The sequence below is a fragment of the Dicentrarchus labrax genome, unplaced genomic scaffold (genome assembly GCF_905237075.1).
Source record: "Dicentrarchus labrax unplaced genomic scaffold, dlabrax2021, whole genome shotgun sequence".
In the NCBI taxonomy this organism is placed as follows: Eukaryota; Metazoa; Chordata; class Actinopteri; family Moronidae; genus Dicentrarchus; species Dicentrarchus labrax.
Genome location: NW_026136706.1, coordinates 7,633,464 through 7,661,443, shown reverse-complemented (window position 1 = coordinate 7,661,443; position 27,980 = coordinate 7,633,464). Strand labels below are relative to the sequence as shown.

At 40.1% G+C, this 27,980-nt stretch overlaps 1 protein-coding gene across 6 annotated transcripts in view; it reads right to left on the bottom strand.

The window, feature by feature from the left end:
- Window positions 1-19,512, bottom strand: part of hdac4 (histone deacetylase 4) — a 119,528-nt gene extending 100,016 nt beyond the window's left edge. For 3 of the 6 annotated variants that reach the window (XM_051404416.1, XM_051404417.1, XM_051404420.1), the window contains exons 1-2: window positions 19,355-19,509; window positions 7,855-8,122 (exon numbers count right to left, since the gene is read on the bottom strand). In XM_051404416.1, the coding sequence (XP_051260376.1) occupies window positions 7,855-7,876 (22 nt within the window). In that variant the 5' untranslated portion in view covers window positions 7,877-8,122; window positions 19,355-19,509. Of the gene's footprint in view, window positions 1-7,854; window positions 8,123-19,354 lie in introns of all 6 variants that reach the window. The other 3 variants (XM_051404418.1, XM_051404419.1, XR_007885260.1) reach the window with 2 other exon arrangements.
- Between the last annotated feature and the right edge of the window lie 8,468 nt (window positions 19,513-27,980).

Here is a 27,980-nt window from a genome sequence, read left to right as displayed (position 1 = left end):
GCCAAGTACAACCACAGGAGTCTACCGTTGGCAGCTGAGCAGCTCCAGTGGAGCAGTAGGAGTTCAAAAGCCTTGCTGAGTTGAAGGCTCTGAGTGAGGAACATAATACGTTCACTTTCACAACCCTGATTTCCCCAGCTCAATCAGAGTTATAAACCAAGAAAACTCCTGGGTTGAAATCCTCATCCTCTACCTCAGGCAAACTAGTCATATGCCACTTAGGGAGTATTAGGACTAGTCTCTTGCTACAGACTGAACTTCAAAAGTTATTTGGAGACCAGGTGGTGTTATCTACTAAAGTTAATGTCTAACATTGCAAGATGGACAGTTGAAGACTTTTCTATGTTGGATTGGTTTACAGCGCTGCTTGGTGAAAGCAACAAATAGATAGGGAATCAGTGTGTCCAATCATGATCTTTGGAGTGGGCTGGGCGCAAAGAGACCCAGAGTAGAGTCATTAGCATGATAGAGCAAATCCATAGCACCCTACTGCTGCCTGCTGGTGCTGAGCACACAGACACTGGCTCCTGACAGAGAAAATAGTGAGGAGAGGAGGTCTCAGTGAGATAACCTTAAACGAGACTGTGCCACTTAATGTTGCAACTGACCATCCTGAAGTCAACAAAACTCTTTTGAAAGTGCTTGAGGATTGGGATGCCACTTTGAGTTTAAAGTATTTGATGTTGACTCAAAGTGTTTTTGGAGGAAGAAGGGTCAAGAGCTCTGTGAAACCTAACCAAGACTGAGCACTGTGGCTGAGAAATAGTGTTTAAACTGGGAGGGACACAGAGTGAGAAAACCTGTGCAGTAATGCGAGGCCACTACAATGTTTGTACAGTCATCAGCTATTCTCCTTCACACACACACACACACACACCCATTACACAAACGCCAGGGAACTATTTAATTGTCCTTTTGGGGATGATTTAAGTCATTAAATTGAACTGAATGGACCTGCTGGATCCAAATCAGCACCAATCAATGTTTTTATGGAGCGGTATTCGACCCTTTGTTTGCTCTAACTGTTGCAAAACAGTGTGCCTGCTGTCAAGACCAACCAATTGCACTCCATTGTGAATAAACTACAAAGCAAATAAACAGATAGCAACCAGCAGTTTTACTTAATGATATCCACAGCAAGCGACAGTAGACACTCAAACAACAATAAAGAACAACAGCAATAATGCCAGTAACATAATAATAACTAGTGTTTTTAGTGTGTGTTATCTTTTTAGTTCAGCGGGCCGCTGCACCCAGAGCGGTTAGAAACCACAACTTAATTTGATCAAGGGATGAAATACCTTTTTATAGGTCAGTCTGCATCATATTTAAGTGGCTGATTTATACTGGACAAAACTAGTCAAGCAACTTATGGTTGATTATTAATGTTGATTAAGAAAATATAGCCACATATATATGTCACACTTGATATTTTGTATTATGTCCCATAGAATGTGTTTATGTGACTATGTTGTGGTGAAGATAGAAACGCTAGTTTGTATGAACTTGCACATCTAAAATATATTTTCTAAACAGTTAATGAAGGAGACACTGTCCGATCCACTGGACATGCTTTAAGTAGCAGCTGATAGATTCACTGCCCTCACATGCACTTCTCTTGTTGTCACAGTTCAAATACTCGAGTCTGCATTTGTATTTTCAGACTTAACTTCCAAACAACAGAATTATATTACATTAGAAGTATCAGTTATCTCTCCACTCAGCCTGCTCTCTTTCTTTCTCTCCTTCTACTCTAACTCTTTTACATGAATTGGGTAGTCTGTTAAATTTAATTTAACCATCAACAACATTCAATTAATTACCATACTTAATTGAAATGCTTGTTCATGAAATCCCAGCAGTACCCAACCTGGAAAACGAAGCTCAAGTTGAGAAGAGAGTGTTTTTTTCTGTTTCGTTAGCTTGGGCTGTGCATTGTGGTATCTCTTGGTGTGCAGGAGGCTGCGGTGAGTGATTGTAATTGATTATAAATCTATGTAACTGATTCGGTCTGAAAGGCTTTTTCTTACCGGTGAAAGATACTGAAACTTTTTCTACTCTTAAACAACTTTCCTGAAGGGCAGGACCTGAATATTTAAATAAAGAATTAGCACAGCGAGTAGAAATCTGCAGCGAATGCCAATTGTAGCAAACACAACAGCTCCATGGGGCATTTCATGCATTTTTAGTACACAGCAGAGTTTGAAGGCCTCCGTTTCAGGGCTTATCCTCAGATTAGTGCCTGGAAAAGTTCATTCGCCCCTAGGAGACCCAGGGTGCACTGAGCCCTCCCTAACATGGATTGTGTAACTGCTGGGAACTTTTGATTTTGTTTTTTTCATAGAAGCAGGAGGATTACATCCTCAGAGACCCACCTGACCCGCCTCCCTCTTCTCTGCTGTCCCCTGTTGAACCCATACAGCAGATTGCACCTCCCATCCAGATGGAAAATACAGCAGAGCAAGGATTCACTGTCTTACTGTACGGGGGTTGTGTCCTGCACAGACTCATAGACAATTAGAGAGTTAACGTGACCTCTTGCATTTCAGCCGGACTCTAAGCTTAGTAGCAGATGTGGATCCTTATGGGTTAATCTTCAAGGTCTTGCATGTTCTTAATCTCCATATTTATTAAAGACTGGACATCTGGGGTGTGCTGAGGGCTGTGTTATACTGTCAGTCGTCAATAGCTGTATCTGTGTATTGTGTGAATTCAAACACAAATACATACATACATACATACATACATAACCTGAATGCTTGTCTTAGGTAATATAATAATAATATTTTTGCCACATTAATAAAACCCAGTTGTAATTACATGTTTTTTTCCCTGCAAAGCAGCAGCATGTGTGTGTGTGTGTGTGTGTGTGTGTGTTAAAGCTTCAATGCAACCCACTTTACTGATGTCTCTGCTGAAAGCCAACCAGAAAACAAGAAAAAAGACATAAAAGGTAAGTTATCAGTCCTTATTTCAAGAAAATTAAATGCCATATTGCCTAATTTAGCTACCAAATCAACCATAAAACCATTGAATAATTAATAGTGAAAGAACAAAAACAAGATTGGTGGATCTTTGTTTATTTGAAAGAACAGAGCACAGCAGTTTGAGCACAAAACCATAATTCAATTCTGAGCTCCTCTTCCGGCAGAAGCAAAGCTTTGAATGCTTAATAAATTCTTCCGAAGGCTAAATTGCACACTTGTTTCATCTGGCAATGAGATTACTTGAATGGAATATTCTGGAAAACTGTGGAGAGGAAGACAATAATGAGGCAGTAATCTTATTTCTCCACAGCAGCTTCCATTGTTCTCTTAAAAAGGCTTCTGTTTAGTCTGGTTCAACTGTCATTCCCATCCATCTTCCCATTGAGGGAAATTTTTGCAAAGCCAAGGATAAAATGAGAACAATAACATTTCTGCAGCACTCAAATGCATCAAACGCAGATAGGAGGGAGTGCTATTGTTTCCCTCTGGCTCTTTGGACAATCACTAGATAGCAGTAGTGACTATATGAGCGCTGGTGCAAGCACAGATCAAGTGAACGGCATCAATCTCCCTAAAAACTTCTTAAATGACTTCCTATGAATCAGCTCAACTTATTTTTGCTTCTTGCTTTGGTTGACTTTAGTCAACTTTCCAAATGTTCACACTAAAACATATCACAACCCAAGCCTTTTTCCCTGTGAGGATGGCCCCTGTAAATGAGGAATCATCCACGTGGGCCAGCAGGGGTTAAGCTCCCTTTTTGAAGATTATGCTTCACTTTCCAGTGGCTTGGCCCAGACACTAGCCACTCTCTTCTAATCCACTACTGCAGGCTTTTGATAGCTCCCACTGTGAGTCCTTATTACAGTTACTGATTAAAACTGAGAGACAGAGAGAAGGAAAAAAAAGACAGATAGGAAATTAGAGTGACAGAAGAGAAGGAAGGGCAAATGAGAGAATTAAAAATGACTATTTCAGAAGCAGGAGACTAAACTAGCAGCTAACTTTGATTACCTCTAAATCCAATGCTTCGGCTTAAATGTGGTTACTCAATAGACACTTTTACTTTACTTGAACTCAGGTCCAACTAGTATGCTTAAAAGTTGCTTTAAAAAAGGGAAAACCTGACCCAAAACGCAAAAGTCCAAAACATTTAATTTCATATTTGACATGAAAAAGTGTCGCCAGAAAAAGTGTAAAAATCCCAACTGTGCATTTTTGATTCAGCACTGTAGCATTAACATCCTGAAAGTACTAATATCTAGATGCCAGGATGGCTGCAGAATGATTTAAAAAAACAAAACAGACTGTCACAGCTGCAAAAGAAGAAACTTTAATCCTACGTGATGACGTTCCAGCGCTTTATCAATCACAATGGTGAAAAAACAACAACAGTCTTATCTGGCATCAGCTGTTTACACTCCACCATCTCTTGAAAAGCACTTATTGTGCTGTCAGGCCTCTCAATCAGTGCTCCCATCCTCCCTGATACTAAATAATCTCTGGGATAAAATCTACACATGGCCATGCTCATCCTAAAAACTTGACATGAATAATTCACAACCATCTGCCGTGGATCAGTGGTCTGAATAAGACTCAGAAAAGTGAGGAGGTGCGATTCTTGTGTTTATTTTAAAAACCAACTGCTCGCCTCGGCCCCCACCTTGTACCTCAACAAAAACTGACATAAAGACAACTGCAAATCCCCACATACCAACCTGCCAATCTAAATACCTGCAAGTTACGGTAGCACGCTTCCTGTCGTCCACACCGTTACCGGGCTCTGCTCTTTTAGTTTTGTTGCGCACATGATGGTGAATTAATGTTAGGATGGCGAGATGGATGAAAAATTTAAGAAAATATATTCACAGGATGAAACAGTAAAAGCAGAATTGCCCCAAAAAAATTCCAAAGGGACATCCTGCTATCTGATTCCACTCGGAAAAGTGTGCACTCTGCAAACACACAAGTAGGCAAGAAAAAATTGCAGATTCTCTACAAGCTGCCAGCTTAAAGCGCAACCATCAGCCAGCAACAACTATATCATCATAAATAGCACAGGATAAAGAGGTTGGGATCACTCCAAGAAGTAAAATACCAACTTAGACTAGTAAACAATACCAACATCTACTAAACCCAGCATGAGCTTTCTTTCTGGTCAGACTGTACGGACCTCAGAGGGTTTTAACAAGCTATACAAGGCCTCCAGCAGCAGACGGCCCCTCTCTCTGTTTGTGTTCCAGGCAGGGGAGTTGCTCTGCATGACGATTTATTGACGCAAGATCCCGCTCAGCCAGGACCTGCCACCGATTACTGCCGCTGGAGAACGGAGGGGAGGGTCTTGTTGGGATGAGAGAGTTTGTCTGTGTGTGTGTTCTAGCTCCGGCTCCAAGGCCATAAACCCAGTTCCAAAATGCGAAGCAGCATGTCAACATGCCAGCCTTTGCCACCCAAGTTTAAGTCAGACAAAAGGCCCTTCAGTGCTCTAAAATGGTGGTTTGAGAATGGGAAACGATGATCTGTCATATATGGAAAAAGGCTTAGTAATACTGCATAGACAGGAGGGCGACAAGGGGAAAATGAACTGCTAACAGGAGGTGAAATTGAGGAGTGAAAGCTTCATTCTTAATTTCAGAGTCAAAGTCTGCCAGTCGAAATGCTTTGGTTTAATACAAACTTTCAACAGAACAACCCCTCACGTGTTTTACAGTTCTGTATGAAAAATTTGGCTTCATTATGAATCATAAGAAATCTGTGTTTCAAAAATGGGATTAGACTGACTGACATATTGTGAGTAAGTAAAAAAGGGCTCCCACCCATATTGAAGCAGTCCAAATGAGATGAAACAACTGTGGATTCATGTTGGGACCATTTTTTCCATTGTTCCAAAAGTGGATTTTGGCCATGAAAGCACAAGCAAGTCAGATGATATCTATTAAAATAACCAGGAAATTGACAAGCATACCTCAAACCTGACAACAGTGAAATCCTCCACCTTAAAGTTATTCTAGAAACTTTTCAAAAACTTCAAGTAAAAAGCTTGTGAGAACTGAGAGTAGACAGAGACAAAAAATAAATAATGCCCCACTCAAAGGTTCCACTTATGTAACTCAACGCATTTAGGAAAAAAAATCACAGCTATTTGGACGGCCTGAAACATCCATTCTGACGCAAACTATTTTGGCTGGGGCAACGTCACGTCTCTACTCACAGTTCAAGAGAAAAGAAGGTGATGCCAGCAACCCGCATTGTGCCTCACAGGACCAGAAGCACCACAACAATCAAACAATGGTTGTGACATCATTGCGTTGAATACGACCAAGACAGCCAAAGCATGATGGGTAAGAGGAGGACACAATTGGCCTTTTGTCCACTTTGGTTTGCAACTGAGAAAGAGGAGAAGCCAAATCTGCATCATGGTTGTGATTTAAGAAAAGAGGGGTTTTAGAATAGACCACATGGGAAGCCCCCATTGGTTGAGGTCAAGCACACCAGGGAATCCCTTTTGAGCATGCAAGAGTCCCCTACTGCGAAATATAATTCATGACCAGTAAACACACCATATGAGTGTCATGCATGTGGGGAGTTGCTCAACAGACATTCATATTTTCTATGAACTACTTGTGATGTTAGAAAATGCTCCCAAAAACATAATTGAAAAAAGCATCTGGAGGCAGAGTTTGTTATTCACTGTTCTCTTGCACCCACAGTCTGAGGGATTTAAAAAAATGTAAAAAAAATGATGTGTGTTTGTGGATCACTGCCTTTCTATAAATATATCAATACTGCACAGATCAAACAACAGCTTTACTCTCCCATTAACCGGCAGACGCACAGAAAACAGCACATCTTCATCTGAAAGAATCACAAAGATACCAAGATATATACGTTACCAACAATCTCTAGTTGAAGTGGTAACAGCATTAGTAACGGTAAGAACATGGCTGAAATATACTCAAGACTGTGTGGCTACAAATTCCATGTACAGTGCGTCTATGTCACAGTGTACATTGTGACTAGAGAAAGCTACGCAACTGGCTCGCAAGTCAAATGAACAGCTAAGTTGATAACAAAGACAAAATAATACATTTGGAGCATAAAGGTATAAAATATGAATTCAGCAACATCATCAACTAACAGCCTTTATACCCATTTTCACTTCAGAACCTCAGTGAATAACTGGATTTCATACTTACAATCATACTTTCCTGCATAAATCAAATCAATTAAACCAACCACAAAAAAATACACTTGAATAAACATTTGCCTCCTTCAAGACACCGCTGTGTAATTGCTGTTCAAACAATGCAACATGCTGGAGTTAGTGGCTTTGCCAACTGTCAACCATATTAAATCCCTCTTTAGAAGATTGAAGAGCCTTTGTAGAAAATGCTAAATCAAAACAGCAGGTTTGGTCTGTTCGCCAAAGCGTAACCAAATTATCAACTACATCTAAGAAGGATGTTTCACTTACCATTTTCTACTGTTTTGACATTAACTTATCACATGTTAATTAGTTTGGGGTTTTTTAGAAAAGAAATGGAACAAGTCTTCTCGTACTCAAAAGAAGCATCCATATACTCAGAATGAAACCGGTTATCATCTGTGTATTAAGCCATATACTAAAAAACACTGCATGCATAAATAAGCCCTATAAAGTGCTTTGTTGTTAGGCTAGTCATCACAAAAGAACAAACGTATACATTTCTTATTCAAATTCAGTATACGTCATCATAATAATAATAATCTCAAATGCCAAATGTTGTTGCTTTTTAACCCAATAGCAGAAGATTTTTTCATATCAAAGCAACTACACATGCACAAAAAAAGGGCACGAGTTCCTCTACTTTTTTGTTTTATATCTTACCTGATCGACTGTGGGAGCTCATTGTTATGGTTGTTGTTAACAGGCAGACATGACAGGGGAGGAGAGGTGAGTGGTGAGTGTGTGCACCTCCGGGGTGGTTGTAGTGACCACCATGTGCTATGCAGCCAGGTCGGTGCTGCCAGGTGGAGATGCCAGGCCAAGAAGGAGGGACAGAGAATAGTTGTTTCTTAAGACTTCATCACACAGAGCCACAGGTGGAGACCTCAGTGGTGTGTTGTGGCAGGATTCCTTCCACAAAACAGTCACGCTGTGAGAGGTGGATGAAAAAAAAAAGTGTTTTTATATGCATGGGAAATTCCAGAAAGAATCTCATATACAAATTAACACAGAAGTTAAAACATATAAATAAACAGGATTCTAAATCAGGGGCTGGTGTCCTGTAGACTTTTTATTCCTCTACAGTTATTGAGCCAAAACTCCTGTTTACCTGAGGCCATGTGTGAAACTGTAACAGGCCAGGGAGGAACAAAGTCCTGCAGGTCACCCGCCTTCAAAGGCACCAATGACCAATGTGTTTCATGATAGGTTTGTCTTTATCTGTGACCCTAAATGCACATGTGTAAATCCCCTCTACATAGATAGGCTTTTTAATACTGTTCAGAAGGTTGTGGCAAATATTTCACCTGCTGTGTGTGTGTTTTATGTGCATGGTCAGCTGGACTGTGCCTGCCAAGGTGAGGCTCCCTGCCACAGAGGAGAAAAGTCACAGCTAACAACAATTGAGAAAATCTGAAATTAAATTGCAGTGACTGGTTATCAACATTAAACAGAGGTGAAATCTCTCATTACAAATATTCACCCTATGTGTTGATAAAAACTATTTTGCTTTATTGTGGGCAAGAGAGAAGAAGCTGTTATGTAAAACAGCTCTGGCTTCCTCCAAGTTAGAGTTGTATTACATGTCTGTTTTTTATTAGATTAATATGGTTTCATTTGAGGCATCTGGATTCACTAGAATCACAGCATGTTTACATAATTTAAATGCAACAGCCAGGATTGCAAGTTATTGTCAGTGCTTTTACCACACCCAGTCAGGAAAAGCTTTTGAATGTGGTCTTAAATCGAAATCAAAATGCTACTCACATACATTGATGTTCAACACAAACAGTTCCATTCTGGCCCAGCTATAAACAAAATTCATAAAATGTCAACATTTGCCAGCTTCAAGTGACATTCCTAAATCTTCACTTCCACAGCTTGCATGGTCAGCTGTGGAAGTCAGTACCTTAATAAAAGGCTCTTCCATGTAGCTGAGCCCATAATGAAATGCAAACAGAGGCTTAGACTTACCACAGATTTGATAGCAGAAGAGAAAGAGGAAGAAAAACTGTTCACACTGTCTGGTATGTGTGTGTGTGTGTGTGTGTGTGTGTGTGTGTGTGTGTGTGTGTGTGTGTGTGTGTGTGTGTGTGTGTGTTATGCAATCAAAACTGTAAGAGGTATATGTAATCACACATACCAGGGAAGCCTTTGGCTATTCAGCCCTAACAGAAGCTAAAACTCACCTCTGTCACATCTAACAGGTGTCAACAGAGCTGAACACAAACAAGTGGTAATGAGAGCTGCAATCAGTCACTAGAAATACCACAGAGGCCACAATAAAGTGTGTATGTGCTCTCTCCATCTCTCTCAAACACACACACACACACACACACACACACACACACACACACACACACACACACACACAATCTCCTTGTTGTTGCCATTACTTTAAATCGGTTGAACTGAATTACTGTGAAATGAATGAGTTCAGTGGAAAGAAGGTGCAAGCATTGCATGGCCAAATAATATCTCATGGAAACACGTTACTGCCAGGATTCTCAAGAAGTCCCTCAAGTAAACGACACATTAAATGGAGGCTCCGCTCATTCATTATCGAGGACTGTGATGAAAGGCATCACATCGGAGGAATATTAAGATATTTTTTAAAAATCTACTAAAAAATGCTTGAGTCTTGCCCTCACAGTTTCAGTGAAAATACATTTAATGCAGACTGTCAGCTTCAACATCAGTGTGCTGCTGTGACACTGTACTTCGTCAGCATTTCTCATTTAGGGTCCCAGCATCCTTCAGGGCAAAATGACCAGAGGGGAGGTTTAAATGTTTGTGTGAATGTCTGACATAGGTGTGTGTTCAAGAGTCACATGTCTGCATGTATGAGGAGGGATACTCCTAGTGGATGGACTTGCTGAGGTATGAGGTTTTGGTGAAAAAAAAACCATCAGTGTGTCAGCTTGAGGGCAGTGGTGCTATTCTCTGATCCAGCCGCCTATTTTTGTCAAAGGAGTCATCTGTCACACAAGAATTCAGGCTGTGCTTTTACAGCTTGTCATACTATGTCAGCAGTGACCTCAGGCATCTAGTCCTCTCACTTTCTCTCGTTGCCCCACTCAAACAAACAAAAGGAAGCTCAAAAGAGAAGCCAAGTCTGCTTCTTTTCTGACACCATCGACCTGTAGTCTGTGGCAATGGTCAGCGGTTAGCTGTGCGGTTTTTAATGTTCCTTCCACATGATTTCACTGTTTCTGCAATTGAAACTGTACTTCGGGGATCCTATTAAAAATGAATCTTCGTACAACACTGCAGGTATTTTTACTGCACTATACCACATGCATCTCTTCATGCATCTCATTTCCTGACACTCGAGATTGGATGAGATTTATTGTTCTTGTGCAGTTAAGTTTGAACCTGGAAGCATTTCATGGCGCTTGACAGGAAAACAGCTCTCAGGACCTCTTAATGGACTTCATTTCCCAAGCACTCTGAGCGCTGCCGGGAGTAATCACGATGGCATAAAAATAACATGTGGTCGGGTAGTGAGCAGTAAACAACAATTAAGAGACCCCTTGCATAGCTCATGAAATGAATCATTGAAAATGCACTTGTGCCATGAAGACAGCTTCAGCCTCTCAGCTCTAATTGACTATGAATTATTCAGCTGGCGAGTGGGATTAGTGGCACAGCCAGTAGGCTATTGATTGACATGTTCTTGATTTTTCTTTGTTATTGGCGAAAATAGTTGAGGTGTTGAGTCTTTACAGTTAGTGATATTGACTGCGATATATCGGTCGGCCAATTTTGACTTATTGCAGACATATTGGTTTTGTATTGGTATCAGCGTATATCCGTTATCCAATATGCACCAATATGAAAAAAAAAAATTTCCCCCGGTATGAAATGCAGAAAAAAATGCTTGTGGATATATATTCGTGTCACTGCATAGATTTTCCAGCAGAGTGTGCTAAGATTTGTGGCAAGCAGAACAGATTAGTAAGAAGAAGCAGCTCTCAGCAATGTCAACTAGAATAGGTTGACAATTATATATGAAATTATTTAACATGTTAAAGAATATTTAACTTAAGTATTCTTTAATAAAGTTATTTGTTTAAGAAAGAACATTTCTGAATACCTCTGCAGTCATATTGTGGAATTTTGTAAAATCATATTGCTATTAGTCTCAAAAATCCTACATCAGCATGGCCCTAGTTTAGAAAAATCAACTACATCCTGCAAAACCCCAAAGGATCACTGCTAGCATATTAAGATACTATGTCTGTCGCTGGTTCAATTGAGGGCACGACTGTGTCAAACTGAACCCATCCTCCTTTAGAAGGAGGGATGCTTACAGTCAGGGTTACACAGGTAACATGAGAGTAAAAGTAGGTAAGCAGTAGTATGGCGGGGGAGAGTGAGTGAGCACACGTCTGAGAGGAGACAGTCTATCTAGCACGAAAGGACCTGCAGTAACACAATACTCTCTGCTGCTTGTTCATGTTTGCAAGTGAACAAGGCCAGCTATGACCGCAGGACATCACATCAATCAGCTGATGGTTGAACGGGGACAGGACGAGGAGCACAGGCATCAAGTGGCACAGGGGGATCATTTTTCTTGATACGGAGCTCTGACAGCCTGGGCGCAGTTAGAGTATGGCCATGTAGCACAGCAGCATCCACCTGTAGGCCCTGACTCTAGTCTCTGGTGGAAGATATCTGCCATCCTCTCTCCCCTGATCTCTCTCTCTCTCTCTCCCCCCCTCTCTCTCGCTCTCTCTCGCTCTCTCTCTCTGTGGGCAGTGCCAAGATGCCAAACGTTAACTGTTCTGCTGTGCCGTATTCTCATGTAAATAAACTGTTATTCTGATGCTGACTGACAGAACTGATTATTTCATAGTGGAAAGCAAATGGAGTTTAACATGGTGATGAGAGGGCTGGCACCAAAACTGTGTGACTATGCTTGAGACCTGTCACTTGAGTTCTGCACAAATGCTAATGAAGTCAAAGACATACCATACATTTTGTTTCTCTCCAAATTAAATCACTTCAAAATACATTTGTAATACAGGGCTACGAGGCTTGTTTTGCATTTTAAAGAATGTGGTACAAATTATCGCTGAACATTCAAAGCTGAAAGGAGGGAGGGTGGTTAACAGACCATTGTAACCAGGCTTGTATGAGAAAATTAGAAAGCTATGTTTCATGTTTCTATTCCCAACACACTAAATGTCAATAGAGCTCTGTGGACATACACAACGGAGAATAGCTTTAAAAAGACACCAGCAACATGCCTGGAAATCCACTTTCTGTACATTATCTGTGTAAGTCACAAGCAGCAGACAAGCTAAAACGTATTACCTTCAAATAGACAGGAAACAGCACTCAGATTATGTGCTGCTTTCACCATGTAGACTGTAGCTGGATGGTAACTAATCGCAGCTCAATAACTTACCCTCACACCAATAACAGCTTTTATTGAAAGGCTTATGTCTGCATTGTATCTCTCAGACCAGCACTGTGCTATGAAAGTGAAACAAGTAAAAAAGGCCACAGAAATGTATGAAAAGAGTGAACTTCACTGAGGTCGGCTGTCTCAGAACCAGACTGCCTAAATTCGGAAGGTATGTTTAAAGTTTTGGGTTCGGGGGGGAAAATGCTGAAGCGAGCCATGTTTCCCCTGCGTGCATGTGTGAGCATTCCTGTGAAACCTGCGCAGCAATGTGGGGTTGGGGATTAAAATTGTTGGCATCAAATCCGATGGCACACCGTGATGAAGCACTTGGATCAGCCCTGTCTGTTGTTATATAAATATGAGCTGTGGAAACACCTAATTTATAAGTCTAGTCATGGTAAGCAGACAAATGTGAAAATGTTTTTACATGGCATTAAAATAGACATATTAGCGTGTTTCATTTTTTTCACTTGGTAGCGCGCAATGCTTCTCTGGATTTGAGCAGACTTGTAGTTTGACCTACTGGCAGCTACCTCGCAGTAATAGAAAGAACACAGCGGTAATACACACACAAAACTGTTGATGTTAATGGACAATAAAACATGTGTTGTTACCCTGGCAACATAAGGCCAACTATTCAGAGTCAAATACAAAGCAGGAAGTAGCATCTTTCCATGCAGTGAGCCAAGTCCTGTGAATGACAAAAGCCTACTCCACTTCCCTTTCTTTATTACTCACATTCTTTCAATGTCACTCTCACTCCTTAACCCATGTATTGATCTAACGTCTGCATTATTAATTATTCACCTCACCCTTTAGTAATCCTCCATTCTGCATCGAGGAGGCGGTTTTTTTTCTGTTTCTAAATAAGTAGGCTTTCTCAGCACTCTATTCTGGATGCAACAGAGATTTCTATGACCACAGTGTAAGCCAATGTGTGTAGTTGCTTGCACATGATCAGACCACCGAATAGACCGATTTTTTACGGAGGGAGCACTGAAGGAACAGTATGACCTCACACCAAACTGCTCAACAAAAACACTGAGCCAGAGTTCAAATTCTGTGATCTTTGACGTAGACCACTTAGTTCCTCTCAGTTAGACTCCCCATCTGACCGCCTGGTGATGAAAATTGAGCTTGACTTTTGCTATGTATAAGCTCCTTTAGAATCAGATGTTTAGAAGCAACTTTTGCTTTGTGGCTTTGCATCCTGCATTGATATTGGATTGGCTGATTCTATTCATATAAACTGTGCTCACACTCTAAAGGGAACGCCCTAAAAAGCCTGATAGAGACCTCTCTCAGGGAAATCCACCTTTCCTATTTTTCTATATATTATATATAACAGTTGTCTGTTGTGGAATGTATTTCAGTGGTACACAATAACAAATGATTGAGTCTTAACCAAAATATATACTGGATTTTCAACATTGATTTTCAAACTGCAGATTGCTTTTGGCCCTTGAACACACCACGTACACAGACAAAACGTTAAAATCCTTTTTCAATCTATGAAAGAAAATAAACCATGAAAAACGGTCAACGGTTTTAAGCGTGTTATCAAAATGTAACATGCCAGGGGATCATTGTGGCCCCTGATTGGGTGTGATGATATGGTAAGAAGGGGGTAGGGTGGCAGGACAGTTTTCACAGTCCTGCTGATTGAGTGTGCCTGTGCACCACAGGGTCCTGTAACCAAGCTCAACACTACAATGCCATAAATAGACTCAATAAGTAACCATTAGCATGACATCCATAACATGTCCACAAACAAGGAGGACTTTCCCAACTGTCTACCTCTCCAACACTTGCTAACTGAGTTCGGGATACACGATGGGTTCAAAGTCAGGACAAGGACCTGGCGAAGCACAAAGGAGTCACAACTATTATTGGAGTTGTGAGGCGCAACAGGGTATAAGGGACTGAATCTGGGAGAATGATTCGCAACCATGAACCCTTTTACTGCTTTGAATCTTCCTCTTGTCTACTTTTACTGCTTCTCTGGCCCACTGGCCAATATCCAGCTTCCTTTCTTTTATGAAGCTGCACAACAGTAAGCCTAATGAGAAAAAAGCAAAGTGACTGTGTGATTGATTTCAGTGACCTTGGTGTTTTATGTTGTCCAAAAATGAAAAGTTTGCTAATGTGGCAAAACAATCATTTCCCCCTCCAAGTTGTGTTCAAACTGTATTAGTGGCATCTCAAACACTGCATGTAATGGAGAGATAGACGAACAAATGGAAGGGGACCGAGAACAAAGGTTCGATAATATGCTGAATCACAGTGGGGTTGAAGGGAAGACCCCGCCAAGCAGCTAACAAATTCCTGCTGTGTGAACGTGTCTGTGCTTTACAGGGTCCTGTCACCTTATTTGTCCCTGAGCACAACAGTGGCATTAATAGACTCCATTAGTATCCATTAGCGTGACAACATCCACAAAATGTCCACAAACAAGCAAGCTTTCCCAGTGCCAGCTGGTGCTAAATGATGGGAGGAAGTTGGAAAGTCAGGCCCGGGCCCTGACAAAGCACAATGGCACTGAGTTAAATTAGCTCATTAATGCAATTACAAGAGGAAAAACTTGGGGGCAAGTAAAGAACAAGGATTAGATGCTCCAAAACTTTGGTGTGGTAGTGATGTACGAGTTGGCCCATGAGCCTAATGGGCTAGATTCAATTCAGAGAGCATAGAAAAGCAAAAAGCTGAATGATTGCCATCATTAATCATGCTTTTCCCTAAGTATCCTAATCTGTTTTATAACTTACAAGTGAAGAAGTAAAACAGCAATACGCCATTGGCAATCAAATATCCTAATTATTACCTCAATATCAATATGCATGTGGCTTTGCTTGAAGATTTCAAAATTGTAGAACAAACTATTATTTTATACATGGTAAAAGAAAAACCAACACTAATTCATTATGCCTTTCATAAAGTATCTTTTGTATGTCAAACACTCACACAATCTGCAGACTGGGGCGGCTTTCAAAAGTTTTCCTCAATGATGAAGCACAGCAGCAACGGTCAGTTTGAATTCACTCTGTTGTCATTTATTCCAGTGTTGTGGTTTCAGTTGTAACCGCAACCTCAGCTGTCCGATTATAGTTGAGACCTTTGTTTCAAACACATTTACTGTCTACACTGTCTAAAAAGCCTGGACAATACTCTTCGAAAAACATACATTTTGGATCATCGCTTTAAATCTTATAATATAGATATATACCGTATATCTGTAGGCCTTCAACAACGTTCCAAAAAAAAAAAAAAAGACATAATGAAGGAGTAAAATATGATGGAAGAAGCACACATTTAGTGATGTGCACATACACTTTAATGCTGCAAAGCAATGAGGGGAAACTATGTTCTATAGCACAGTTAATCAGATTTGGACATTGCAGGCATCCATCTACTGTCTTCAATTATGTTTGTGCAACACAATCGCACAAAAATTTAATTAGTAAACACTTAATGTGCAACAAATATGCATACACACATGTAAACTTAAAATGTTTGGTGTTCAAGTCACAGAGAGGTTTTCTATGAAATGCATTAACACCGATTAAAAACCTGTCTAAGTACCTTTGATCCCCAAATCCATTTTGTTGTTTAACTGTGTCATTTTCACACAAATGTGGTGTGTGCAGTTTGTGTTAGTAAGAATTCTCCCAACAGTGTAAAATACGAAATTTAAATATCAGGTTACTGTCAGTTCCTCAAAATCAAAGTGGAAGGAACTCAAATTGGAACAAATATTCGACAATCACACAAAGACAAATCAGTTAAAAGAGGCAAAGATATGTATGTTCATACTATCACCGTCAGTAGCATACAATGACCACAATGTAGTGCAGCCACAAGACATGTTGTGCATTCCATAAATAGCAGCAGTCGGGAAACAAAGCGTGATTTACAACATATTAATAGCAAAACAACTCCTGGAATGCACATTATACACCACAAAGTCAAGTGACTTCTCTGTGTGGGACACAGCAGGACTTTGAAAACAAGCAAGAAAACAAAACTCACACACACTGGTTATTCAAGATGCAACATATTGAACCACCGACAGAGAAAAGACCATCATCCCTTATTCCTCTATAAATGATTTCCCCATGTGAACTAAGAGGTGTACCGTGTTTCCATCCTGAACTGCTTGGGGTTTGACATTCGGTTTGGTATGCAACTTCCTTGGTTCAGTACGCCGTGTAACCCAAACAGATACCATCAAAACATTTTTTTCTACGACATGAACTCGCGGAACAGAAGCTTTAGAGTGTGAGTTTTAAAATGTTTTGGCAGCTCACCAGTTGTTGTCTATCAGCTGTAGAGTGCTAATCAGCTTAGCCCGGTTAATCAGTCTGAAGGGAGGATCCTCCCATGACATTTATGGCCTTCTCACTTCACACCCGGGTTTGCATTTTTACATTTGATCCAGTTAGTTTTGGTTTCACATTGCAATTATGGTTTCAGTACAGGATTGACTACAATGTGGGTTCATGTGTGTACTTTAGTCAGTCCGTTGTGCCTGCCCTGTATAAACAAATGCAAGCTGCAGTTGTTCAGGAAGGAGAGGGCATTACTGACATTTGTGTTGTAGATGAGCCATGATTGAATGTTTACAATTTTCAAAATAAATGACAAAAATTGTATTTTCCCTGTTATACCAAAAAATGTACCAATCGTTGATCCCAAAATCGAGGTACATACCGAACCGTGAATCCTGATTCTAATGGACCTAACCCCTATGTGAACGGTAAATAATTAGAGCCTACTATTATAATCTACTGTACGTCATCATCAATCAACTAAATGTAACCAGATTCAACATTTCACAGGTTCCAGGACTTTTTGAAGCTATAGTCAGACAAACTAAACCAGTTTGTATGGACTCTCTGAATCCCTCCCTCCTCACTAACGGTAACCCAATATAAAGTTAGCAGCTAAATGGCTAAAACATACAGTAGCTGCCTACAGCAAGTAAAGGAACTGCCAAATGTGCAAAGAGATGCTCGGCTCAAAAGAAAAGTAAACATCAACAAAGAAGATCCTGCTTCATTTCTGCTCCAATCTGAGCTCTTCCCTCAGCAGTGTCATCCTTACAGAGAAGCACTCTGAGCCAGTTTTTTTTTTTTTTTTTTTTAAGAGGGCTGCAGTGACCTTGTTCCTGTGGGGCCTCGAGTTTACGACCAGCAGTCCTCCAGAGCTGGTAGTGCTGAGGGAATAGTTTCCGCTAGTGAATGCTTAAAGGATTCAAAGCAGAGCAGCGACACAGCCCTGCTGGTATATCGCTGCTGGCGTTAACTCCCAAATCACAGCTTCCGATTAAGAAGTTAAAGGGGGAAGTTAAGTGAAACTTAAATGATAATATTGAGCAACTGATTCTTTGAGTTTCGCACCACTTATTAGTCAGACATCCTAGTGCAAGCCTTAATTCTGTTTTAACTCATCAATCTCTGTCCAATCAACAACAGACAAGGTTTGGCTCAAAAAAAACCCCTACATTTCCAATTGTCAATTGATTTGTGAAACCTTTATTCTACTTGTGAAATCACATATTCCACTGATATGTCTCCCTTTGTAGCCCATATGAGGCTGGGTTTCAATCACAAATCACAAGTGAAGCTTAAGACCCCCCCAGTGTGAAACTGTGATTCAAACAGTTACTGGTGTCTGAATGTGAATCAGGTCTGACAAGTGTAAACGTAACAATGTCTAAGCTAAATCTGGTTTATTGTTGTCAGGATGGAGAAAAGTCTGTGTGTTTTTTTTTGCTTTCATGTATGCCTATATTAAATAAAAGCCTTAACTAGGATGTCTGACACCCTTTGCCCCCCTCCTTTAAACCTGCAGGAAGCTAACTTCAGCGTCGTCCTGCTGCTGCTCTCTTGTGTTTACACTCCATGAAGACACACGTTTACACCCAAAGCTGTGGCAGCGGCGGTTCAACCCCAGCAGAAACCTCCATCATACAGCTTTCTCCTCTCTCTCTCTACTCACTCACACACACACACACACACACACACACAGAGTACTGGCTCATTTATCTGAAGAAACATTTGTTTGGACGATAGTTTTGAGCAGAGCTGACACTATACTATTAGAAGTTTTTTTTTTTACCGCACTAATATACAGTTCCTCTCAACTCGGGGACGTCCTTTTCTGGTACACAAACAACTTTAACTGGGTGACAAAATTCCCCACTACATCTGGTAACTCTTTACAGTAACCTCACACTTGGAAGGAAACCGCTGTGTCAACGTATGGTGCCGTGCTGCAGCACAACTCCACACCAGGGCAAGTTTGAAAAGTAACTGGAATAAAAACACGGACCGTCCGTAAGAGACACTTTTTCCGACATGACAGCGTGTTACAGAAACAATGTAGCGAGCAGCGAGATTAAAAGTCGGATTTAAAAAGGAGCAGCTAAAAGTGGCGGAGTAACAATGTTGCACAACACGTACAGTCGACAGTTTTTAAATCCACTCCGAAATGGTAATACTCAACAATGCCTGTATTGCGCAACACTTACACTGTCCCGCAAAAATACGACACAAACTCGCAGGAAAAAAAGTCAAGTATATCAGAGTAAGAGCAACTGAGTTTGACTCCGAGGAGGAAAAAGCGCAGACCTACAACAAGACAAACATTTTTTTTCTTCTTTTTTTGGAGTGATGGTTCTCTCTACTCGTTCAAGCCTAACAGAGGACTGTGTTTGAGTTGTGTTTAACCAAGAGAGAAAAGAAACACTACCTGAATTGAGCACCCTTGGGCGCAAATGGCTGGTTCTCTGCCAGTCTCCAGGAGCATCCACAGAGCAGCAAGGGTTTTAGGACCCGTCGGTGCTGTAAAAAAAAAAAAAAAAAATCATTCAGCCAAACAGCTCCGCCATTCTGACTTAATCACGTGTCGGGCAACCTCCTGTATTTCCGTAGGGGGGCGGGGTCTGCAGGACGGGATGACTGACAGCTGAGAGGAAAATTATGTCAGCGTGAGTGAACACATGAAGTCTGTCATTCTCCTTCCCGTGAAGCAGAAACCCTGTAGGCTATACAAGGGTGTATTTTTATATATGTTTTCCCTAAATTCAGTAGGGACATACAAGCATAGTGTCTGTAATACTATTATATGCATCTTATTCATCTTCTATTGTACAATTCCATCATGTTTTGTGTCTGTGTAACTCTGAAATGAGTTCAAGATTATGCCAACCTACCATACATTTTTAAAGGATATTGCCAATATATAAAAAGCCCTTGAAATCTTGGTTTAAAGAACCAATGTGTAGATTTAGAGAACATCATGCAGTGTAGTTGCTGATTGCAATCCCGTCACATCACCCTCACCTTCCTAGCCTGTAGGAACTACGGTGCTACGAAACACATAAAAGGCCCTATCTGGGCTACCGTAGAAACAGCGGTTCAACCTGGCGGACTCCGTAGAAGAGGACCCTCCACCTCTACATTAACCCCTAAACCTTTTGTATTTTCTCCATATTTTTAAATATGCATGACTAATTAAGTTAAGTTATAATACATTTATTAATTCTCAGCTAATCTGTTAATCAGGACTGTGTGGTTTTGGGTTGATCAGATTTGATTGACAGTGGTATCTCTCTGGCAACAAAATACCATGTTCGTGTCATATCAATCAGACCGTTATGTTCAAGCAGCCAAGTCAGAAAAAACCTTCATGTCAGCCTCCAAGTTGTAATTACAAGTTGGAGATATCAGGAATTTCTGACAGCTACAATATCTCCTTCTTAGTGAAAAGAACTACAGAAGTGTTAACAAATCGCTGGCAACTTGGCCGCAAAGCCTCTATTGCTGACAGTTAAATCTAAATAAAATCAAATATCCGTGCTAAGGGAATCAATTCAGTTTAATAGGAGCCTTATACTGTTTGTTTCTATTCAGTTTCACTTGATAACAAACTTATGTATTGTTGTTGTAGGGAAATTCCTGTGCACAGAAAGTGGAAAAGCGTGACATGCCATTTTGAAAGCATGGTATTGGTATTATGGGGTCATAATTTTAAAATTCCACAGTTTGCGGCTATGTATAATGTGTGAACAAGTCGGAATAATGGTAGGTTTTCGCATTCTGCCCACACTGCGTGAGTGCAGCATCAACCTTTTCCAACTCACCCTATCCAGCGAGAAGAGCGCAGAAAACACAGAAATCTTTCATTTTAAATAACCCAAAAATGTTTGTGCTCATATATATCAAATACATAACCCATATCACTTAAGAAGCTGATTAAGTGCCTTTCAATTAATACAGGGTAAAGTAAATCTAATAAGTTAAAAGATCATTATAAATTGTTCATATGCATGCACGTAACATATAATAGAAACTATCCTCATAGAGCTGTGTAATCACAAATCTGCAGAGTTCAGTGTACTCTTTGTGGGTGAATATTTGCTTTCTTATAGCCAGAGTCTGCCTCACCTTTTTCTATTTCACTTGGTGATTTCCAGGAAACCCTCTCAAGAACAACTGCATGTGTCAACTTGTCTCATTGAGCAGTTGGTTTAATACTTAGGAGACATATACCCACAGTAGATTTTCCAGTTGAGAAAAAATTGAGCTTTGTATTATTTATATGCAGCACAACATGTTTTCAGAAAATGATAATCTGCCTCCTGGAAAAGAGCCTTCCTCTAATACCTGATTAGCAATTTAGATAGCTGAAAAATTGTTGGCCAAAATGCTCCCAGAAATGCAAGATGTACCTACTCATAGACAGCCTGAACTGTCTTGTAAAGGCATGTAAAGGTTGATTGAAGGAACAGTTTCATAGCTGGAAAACCGGAGGTGTTGCAAAGAATGTGTGCAGGAAGCCTTCCCTGGTGATATTGCTGCTGATCATCTTTATTTTTGCTTCATTTACGACACATTTTCTTCACTCTGCAGGTGAGGAAAACACCTCAAAATAAATTTTAAAAAAGCTCGACATAGTTGTTGGTATCAGGTTGTCAGCACACTGAAAAATCACAGAAACATTGTTTTAGCACAAACACACCTCTTCAAATTCTTCCTTACGAAGAAAAGAAATTTAACTGTGAACTTCCTCCAACCAACTGGTCTTTGATGTGGGCAAGCTCTCTGAAACAATCCCATTACACAATAGCTGGCTAAGGCTCATTATGAGATGCTGAATGAAAGTAAATACAAATTGCTACTGAATCTCCTTGGTTTTATGTTAAATATGCATGACTCATCTTAACAGTTTGAGTGGCTGTGAACATGCTGAGGGTAGCGCAGAAATGCCTGTGAACTTTAAATCCGCTTTACGGAAGATTATCACAAGGGTTAGCATCATTATAGAGTTGTATACAGTATAAAAACTAAAAGATTTCACCTGATATCAACACATCCACCATATATTTAATCTTTTTTTGTTTTATAAATTTGTAGTAGGATAATTTTGAAACTGTAGATTTTAGAACAAAATTATATTATAAAGACTAACTCTGTCCCTGAAGAAACCTTTAATTATCAAGTCACATCCCCCCCCCCAACTTTTAATAAACAGTTGTCAGCATAGAGGAAGTTACACATATCTTGCGGCTTAAACAAGTAGCAAAAGACATCTCTGACAAGCGTTGCCTTGAAAACAAAAAACGACACAATATCAGTGAAAACAAAAACAATGCTCTATGGGAAAACAGTTTTAATGAGGTGGATGAAATAGAAGACTGAGTTGTGACTCTCTTTTCTCCATCCCTTTGAAACACTATCTACTATCTACTTATTATCCAAACACAGTCTGGAGCGGACAGGAGATAATAAAGATGGACTTTTTTCTTCATGATCAAAGTAGAAACCTGTGAAGCCATCCTCCATGTAAAAGATATATAGACCACGGAGCACTCATAGAGAGTGAAAGCAAAAGACAGAAGATAGGTAGATACCTTAAAAGAGTGACAAAGAAATGTGATGAATTGCAATTCTGTGGTAACTGTGTCCTGACATCCAGCAGTGTACAGTATGTGTTCATAGATCCAAAGCACTGATCTCACTACTGCACAACAGTGGACCATTTTAATGGCAGACTTCAAAGGACACCTGATGCTGCCACTAATGAAGCCGTATGTAAGACCAGGATTATGTAAACAGCAACACCCCAGCTTTAAGAGCGGGGCTCATCTGAAAAGAACTGGAACGACTCAACCCAGTGGAGCTGTTCTCTAAAGAAAACACTGACAGCATAATAAGTATCCACTAAAATGGGCTTGTCCACATTAGCAAGAAAAGAAAGCTGATTTGAACATCGATGGGACAACTCATCCCGGCCACACTCTCCTCTAAAAGGATACCACTGACAACATAATAAGTATTCCCTGAAACTCGTCCACGGCAGTGTGAAATAGGATTCATCCAGAGTTTATCTGCTGTAATGGAGGCAGATACGGTTCACACATGATGCCGTACCAGGTAATATGACATACCACCAGCACTTTACAGAAGATTATATTAGGACCATTTGCTTGTCCATCACCCAGTACTACTGTAGTACACTACATATATCTAATGCTACCAGTGTATTCCATACAAGGAAACAAAATGGAGAAATCTGTTTTTCACTGTAAAATGCACAAAAGAACGTGTTGTACTGTACATGGATTTATTGATGTACTTCTCCTTTTGCCATTTATAAAAAAACAGAGAGATAAATAATTATATAGTTTAACATACAACAATTGAGCAAATCTGCACCAAAAACTCAGATGTGCAACCGTGGTACACTTCACCTCAGAGACCAGTTGGTTGCCTAGTGGCTAAAAACATTTCTTACTCCAACTCTGAAAAGCTAATTTTTCCAATTAAAATGTCTTTTTATAAGCTTTTGTGTACACAGGCTGTCACTTTGATGCTGTTTTAGGTGAAAACAAGGCAATACCCAAGTTAGCATCTTCTTCATCTTCTTATTGCCTTCATTTGCACAGACAGTGAACTCCTGCTTTCGCATATAATGGCACTGAGAGGCGGATGAGAAGAGTGGAACAAGTACTGTATCTCTCATTAAACCTGACAGATGCTGTCCATGTCCAATTACAGTCCATGTGATTTCTTCACAATAGTTTAGTCTGTAATTCTTTAAGTGCCCCTTAAAGTTAAAGTTAATGTTCTTTTTCGGTCTCTTAGGGCCCTATTTTAATCTTGCAACTCCAAGCACAAAGTGGTAGGCTTTAGGTGCACAAAATGTGTGGGCGTCTCCAAGCGCACCTGCTATTTTGGTGCTACAGTGCAAAGTGCAAAAGGACTGGCTGATGTGGCACATAAATGGTGTGGTGTGGTGATTAATGAATACACTCAGTAAGTCGCTCTGAAACAGCTGTGCCAATCACAGTGACGCATGACAACAATGGCTCAACAAATGAAAAGACACTTCAGTAATCTGATGTCTCCCACATAAACAGGCAGAATTACAGGTTTTAACGGACCTGGCTGATATGTCCAGAGGTGTGTGCTGTTATTTTGTAGCATGTAATTTAATAAAGGTAAACACAGTGGATGAATGTGTGTAATGGCATTGCTCTGGTACTTGTCAAATCAGATTTATAAACACAGCTGTCCTGCTGCCTTCAGATGGCTGCAGGGATTTAATGAACTGAAGAAGAAGCTTTTTATACAGAATATAAAGCAGTGGTCGACAACAGATAATGTGAGAATCGCTCATTATGGGCAGTAGATTGACTTTGCAACCTAAACAGACTTGGTTACGAGACATCTCTTCTCAGTGCAGTTTCTCAGAGTCACAAAAGTGATACTGACTAAATTGACTTTCTTTCTTAAGAGTTTGAATGACATGAAAATGTGTCAAGAGAGACTTTTTCTCACCTGTGCTGTCACTTGTCTTGTCAGTGTTGTCAGCATTGGTGACATCTGTCAGGGCTTTAAAAAGTAAGAGTGACAGAAAATGAAAACCTTAATGCTATGGCAAACCTGAATGCTGTCGTGGTAGAGACCCTGCAGCTATCCTGCCATGCCGTATGATTTGACATTTTGTTTTAATTCAGCAAAGTGAAAAGTGAAAGTCAACATAAACCTAAATGAGTCACAGTACACCTCTCTCCTTTTTCATTATCATTTGCAATACTGCCAAAGCAAATGTTGTGTCTCAGATGAAACTCTGGAAGAGGATTTGTTCCAAGTTGTCACCTGTCGACTTACCAAGAGTGCTGCCTGGTTAATAGTGAGGGGAGAATGTCTTTAAAAATAGAGTGAAATGGGTTGAATTGAATTGGTTAATTCATTTTGATTGGCTTTGCCTTCAGGTTTTAGGGCTATTGGTAAAGGCTTTCCTCAATAGGACAATAAATGAATGCATTTTAGGCCATTTATGAACAGAATGTACAATATTTAAAAAATGTCTAAATATAATTTTGACTCTTTGTTTAAACTTTTATTTATATATTACTTTATCCATCCAAGGATATAATGAACAATCACAGTGGATTCTGGGTAATTAGTGTACCTTATTGTTCATGCATTCCTTTTTCGATTTCGGTTTTCGAAGGGTAGAAAAGACTAATTGTGTTTTCAGAGTAATAAAGCTCCACGTAAGATGGTGGCAGGGAACCAAAGTAATGTATCCATCACTCTATGTCATGAAATATGAGGGTAAATGGGTCACATCATATGTCATATGACCTTTGTGAGGAATTAGGGAATCCTAGAAAAGACTATGACATGGGTTTAACATAAGATGATAATTTGTTGATTTATTGCCACAGTTTTGGACCCTGTACCAATCAGTGTTTCTGTTGTATTCTACCTGTTACACAAGGGATCCTAAACACTTCAAGGGGTATAACCATACTCTACCTACAGAGAAACAAAGTAGAAACTGTAATCCACACAGAGATTGAGAAGAAATCTTCGGCAGACGGACCAAAATATCATAATCGGCAATAAAAGCCAATGGCTTAATTCTAGTTTTTGTCAGGAAAAACAATATGCATTTGTCTTCATTGCACCAAAACACTAATAAGCCACAACTAATTCCTCTCTGCTAACAGAAGCAGCTTGTGCACCGAAACACTGTCAACAACTCTCCAGAAATGCCAATACAGGCCTTTCAAAACAACTGCTTTATCAAATCTAGCTGTTTTTCTTCCAAACACGAGTGGTAATTCTGTTAGAGCTCCCGAGTCATCCAAGATCTGCAGGAAATACACACTGTATGCATTCATTGTAATATTGCTTTGACAGCAGTGGATGGATTTCCTGCACGTTATGACGGGAAGATCAATTCTTCCAAACCCATGATAGCTGAGCATTCTCCAGAGAGCACAGCATTATCTTTTAGGAGATAAGCTAACGTTGGCACATTCATACACTGTAGGTTAATGCAATTTCAGAGGGGGACAGGGGAGTGAAGGGTAGATGCCAAGGCATGCAAATGTGTCACACGTGATAAACAGGGGAAATTGCTGGTTCTGTAAACTGCTGTGAGAGAACAGGGCTTTACTTGTAACCCCCTTGGAATAATCTAATAATGTTCCTCTTTTCCATTATCTTATTTAATTTTAAGATTTCAGCCACCCACAGAAGAAGGGAAAAGGCTAACAGGGCGTGTGTTTGTGCATCCAGCTAACTTAATTAAGCCTCATGGTTTTAGTCCTTTCTGTCGTGCATGCTCAGCTCATTGATTTGCCCCACTGGTCCAGCACAGAGACAACTTTCTTTCAGACTCAAGTGATTTATATCCAAGATGGTGAGAAGCAGGATTTTTGACTCTAAACGGGGGCCACAACATCTGCATGACTGCATACTGATTGCTGTTGGTCAGCTGATACTGTGGGAATGAGAAACAGACTGTAACTTTTTCTGCTGTTGTCTCAGACAAACAAAACATGATAAGACTATTAAAGAAGATGGTGAATTTGTGTATCACACACCTAAATCAATCATTCAAGCTTCATTCATAAAGCACCTTTAAGACAAATACAATGCAATTCAAACTGCTTTACAAGTAATCAATTGTTAAAATAGGATTTAGAGACCAATGCATGCATGCAGTAAAATGTTGATAAAATGAAATACAATAAAATAAATTATGATCAACAGTAACCACATAAAGCTGTGGCTACATCTGTAATCTTTCATTATTTGACCATTTAGAAATTTGACATTCTTTGTCACAAAACTCCACAAATGTTGCAAAAATCTCTTGTATTTCCATATCGTGACGCAAGATATTGTTACAATGTAGTTAGACTGCATTCACGCCGCAAGCCTCAGCACTCATTTCTGATTTATTGCTCAGACCAGATTTTTTTGTTTTGTTCGGCTGTTCACATCATTTGTTAAATGTCACGGCCCTCAAGTGACCCACATGACGAACATAGCTCTGGAGTGACATAAATGTTACATGAATCTCTAATATGACTGTTCACGTTGAGGTTGCATTGCAAAAAATTAGACCTGCATCTGATTTAGACCACATATGAAAGTGTGTGCCAGGTCAGAACTAAAAAAGATCGAACTCTCATATGTGCAAACAAAAAATCTGATCTGGGTCGGCAGTGTGAACATAGGTGGTCCAGAGTGTTATTTAACATGCAGGCTAGGAGGTATTTAAACCTGTAATCAATATCTGATGTGGACTGCGGGCACAAGAGGAAAGCTACATGAAAACTGTGAGAGAGCATGTGAACTCTACTCTTTCAGGTTGAAACCCAGGACACTATCCAAAGTGCTAATGAGAAAATTGGCTCCAAGACTCACAGTGCTGTAAATCCAAGTAGCTGGCAGGTTTTAAAGGACCGGATCTGAGAACAAAAAGAATAAAAGGATGAGGAAAATAAAACAACATCAAGGAACAGGTGGATTTGGAGATTTCCGGTGTGCTTTTTTAAAATAGAATATAACACAATGCAATGCAATACAATAGAAATATCAACCAACAATGACATTCGCTATGGAAAGTAATTCAAAACCCTATAAGAACGCTCATAAGTGGTTTTGGATGTAATATGAGGCTTTTCCTTTGCTGCAGGTTTATAGAAGGGATAACTAACAGGAGATAGCAACAATCCTTCCTCCACAGTTTAAGGTGCAGTAAGTGGATAAGAGGGATTAATGGTATCCAAGCCACAACACACCAGCCAATCCTGTTAAGCCAAGCCAGGCACGGTGGCTGTAGTTCAGATGTATATGGCTTCAGTGATCCCTCGTGGGTCTCCTGACACTGAGGATTCCTCAGATGACTGTTATCATGCCTGCCTGCGTATGTGCCATCTCTCCATTGTATGTCCCCCAGTGTGTTTCTCTCTCTGTCTTTTATTATTTGTCTTTCTCTCGCCCTCTTAATTTTTTATGAGACTCTATTGGCACGACCGCAGAGATACATATTTTCTCTTTCTGTT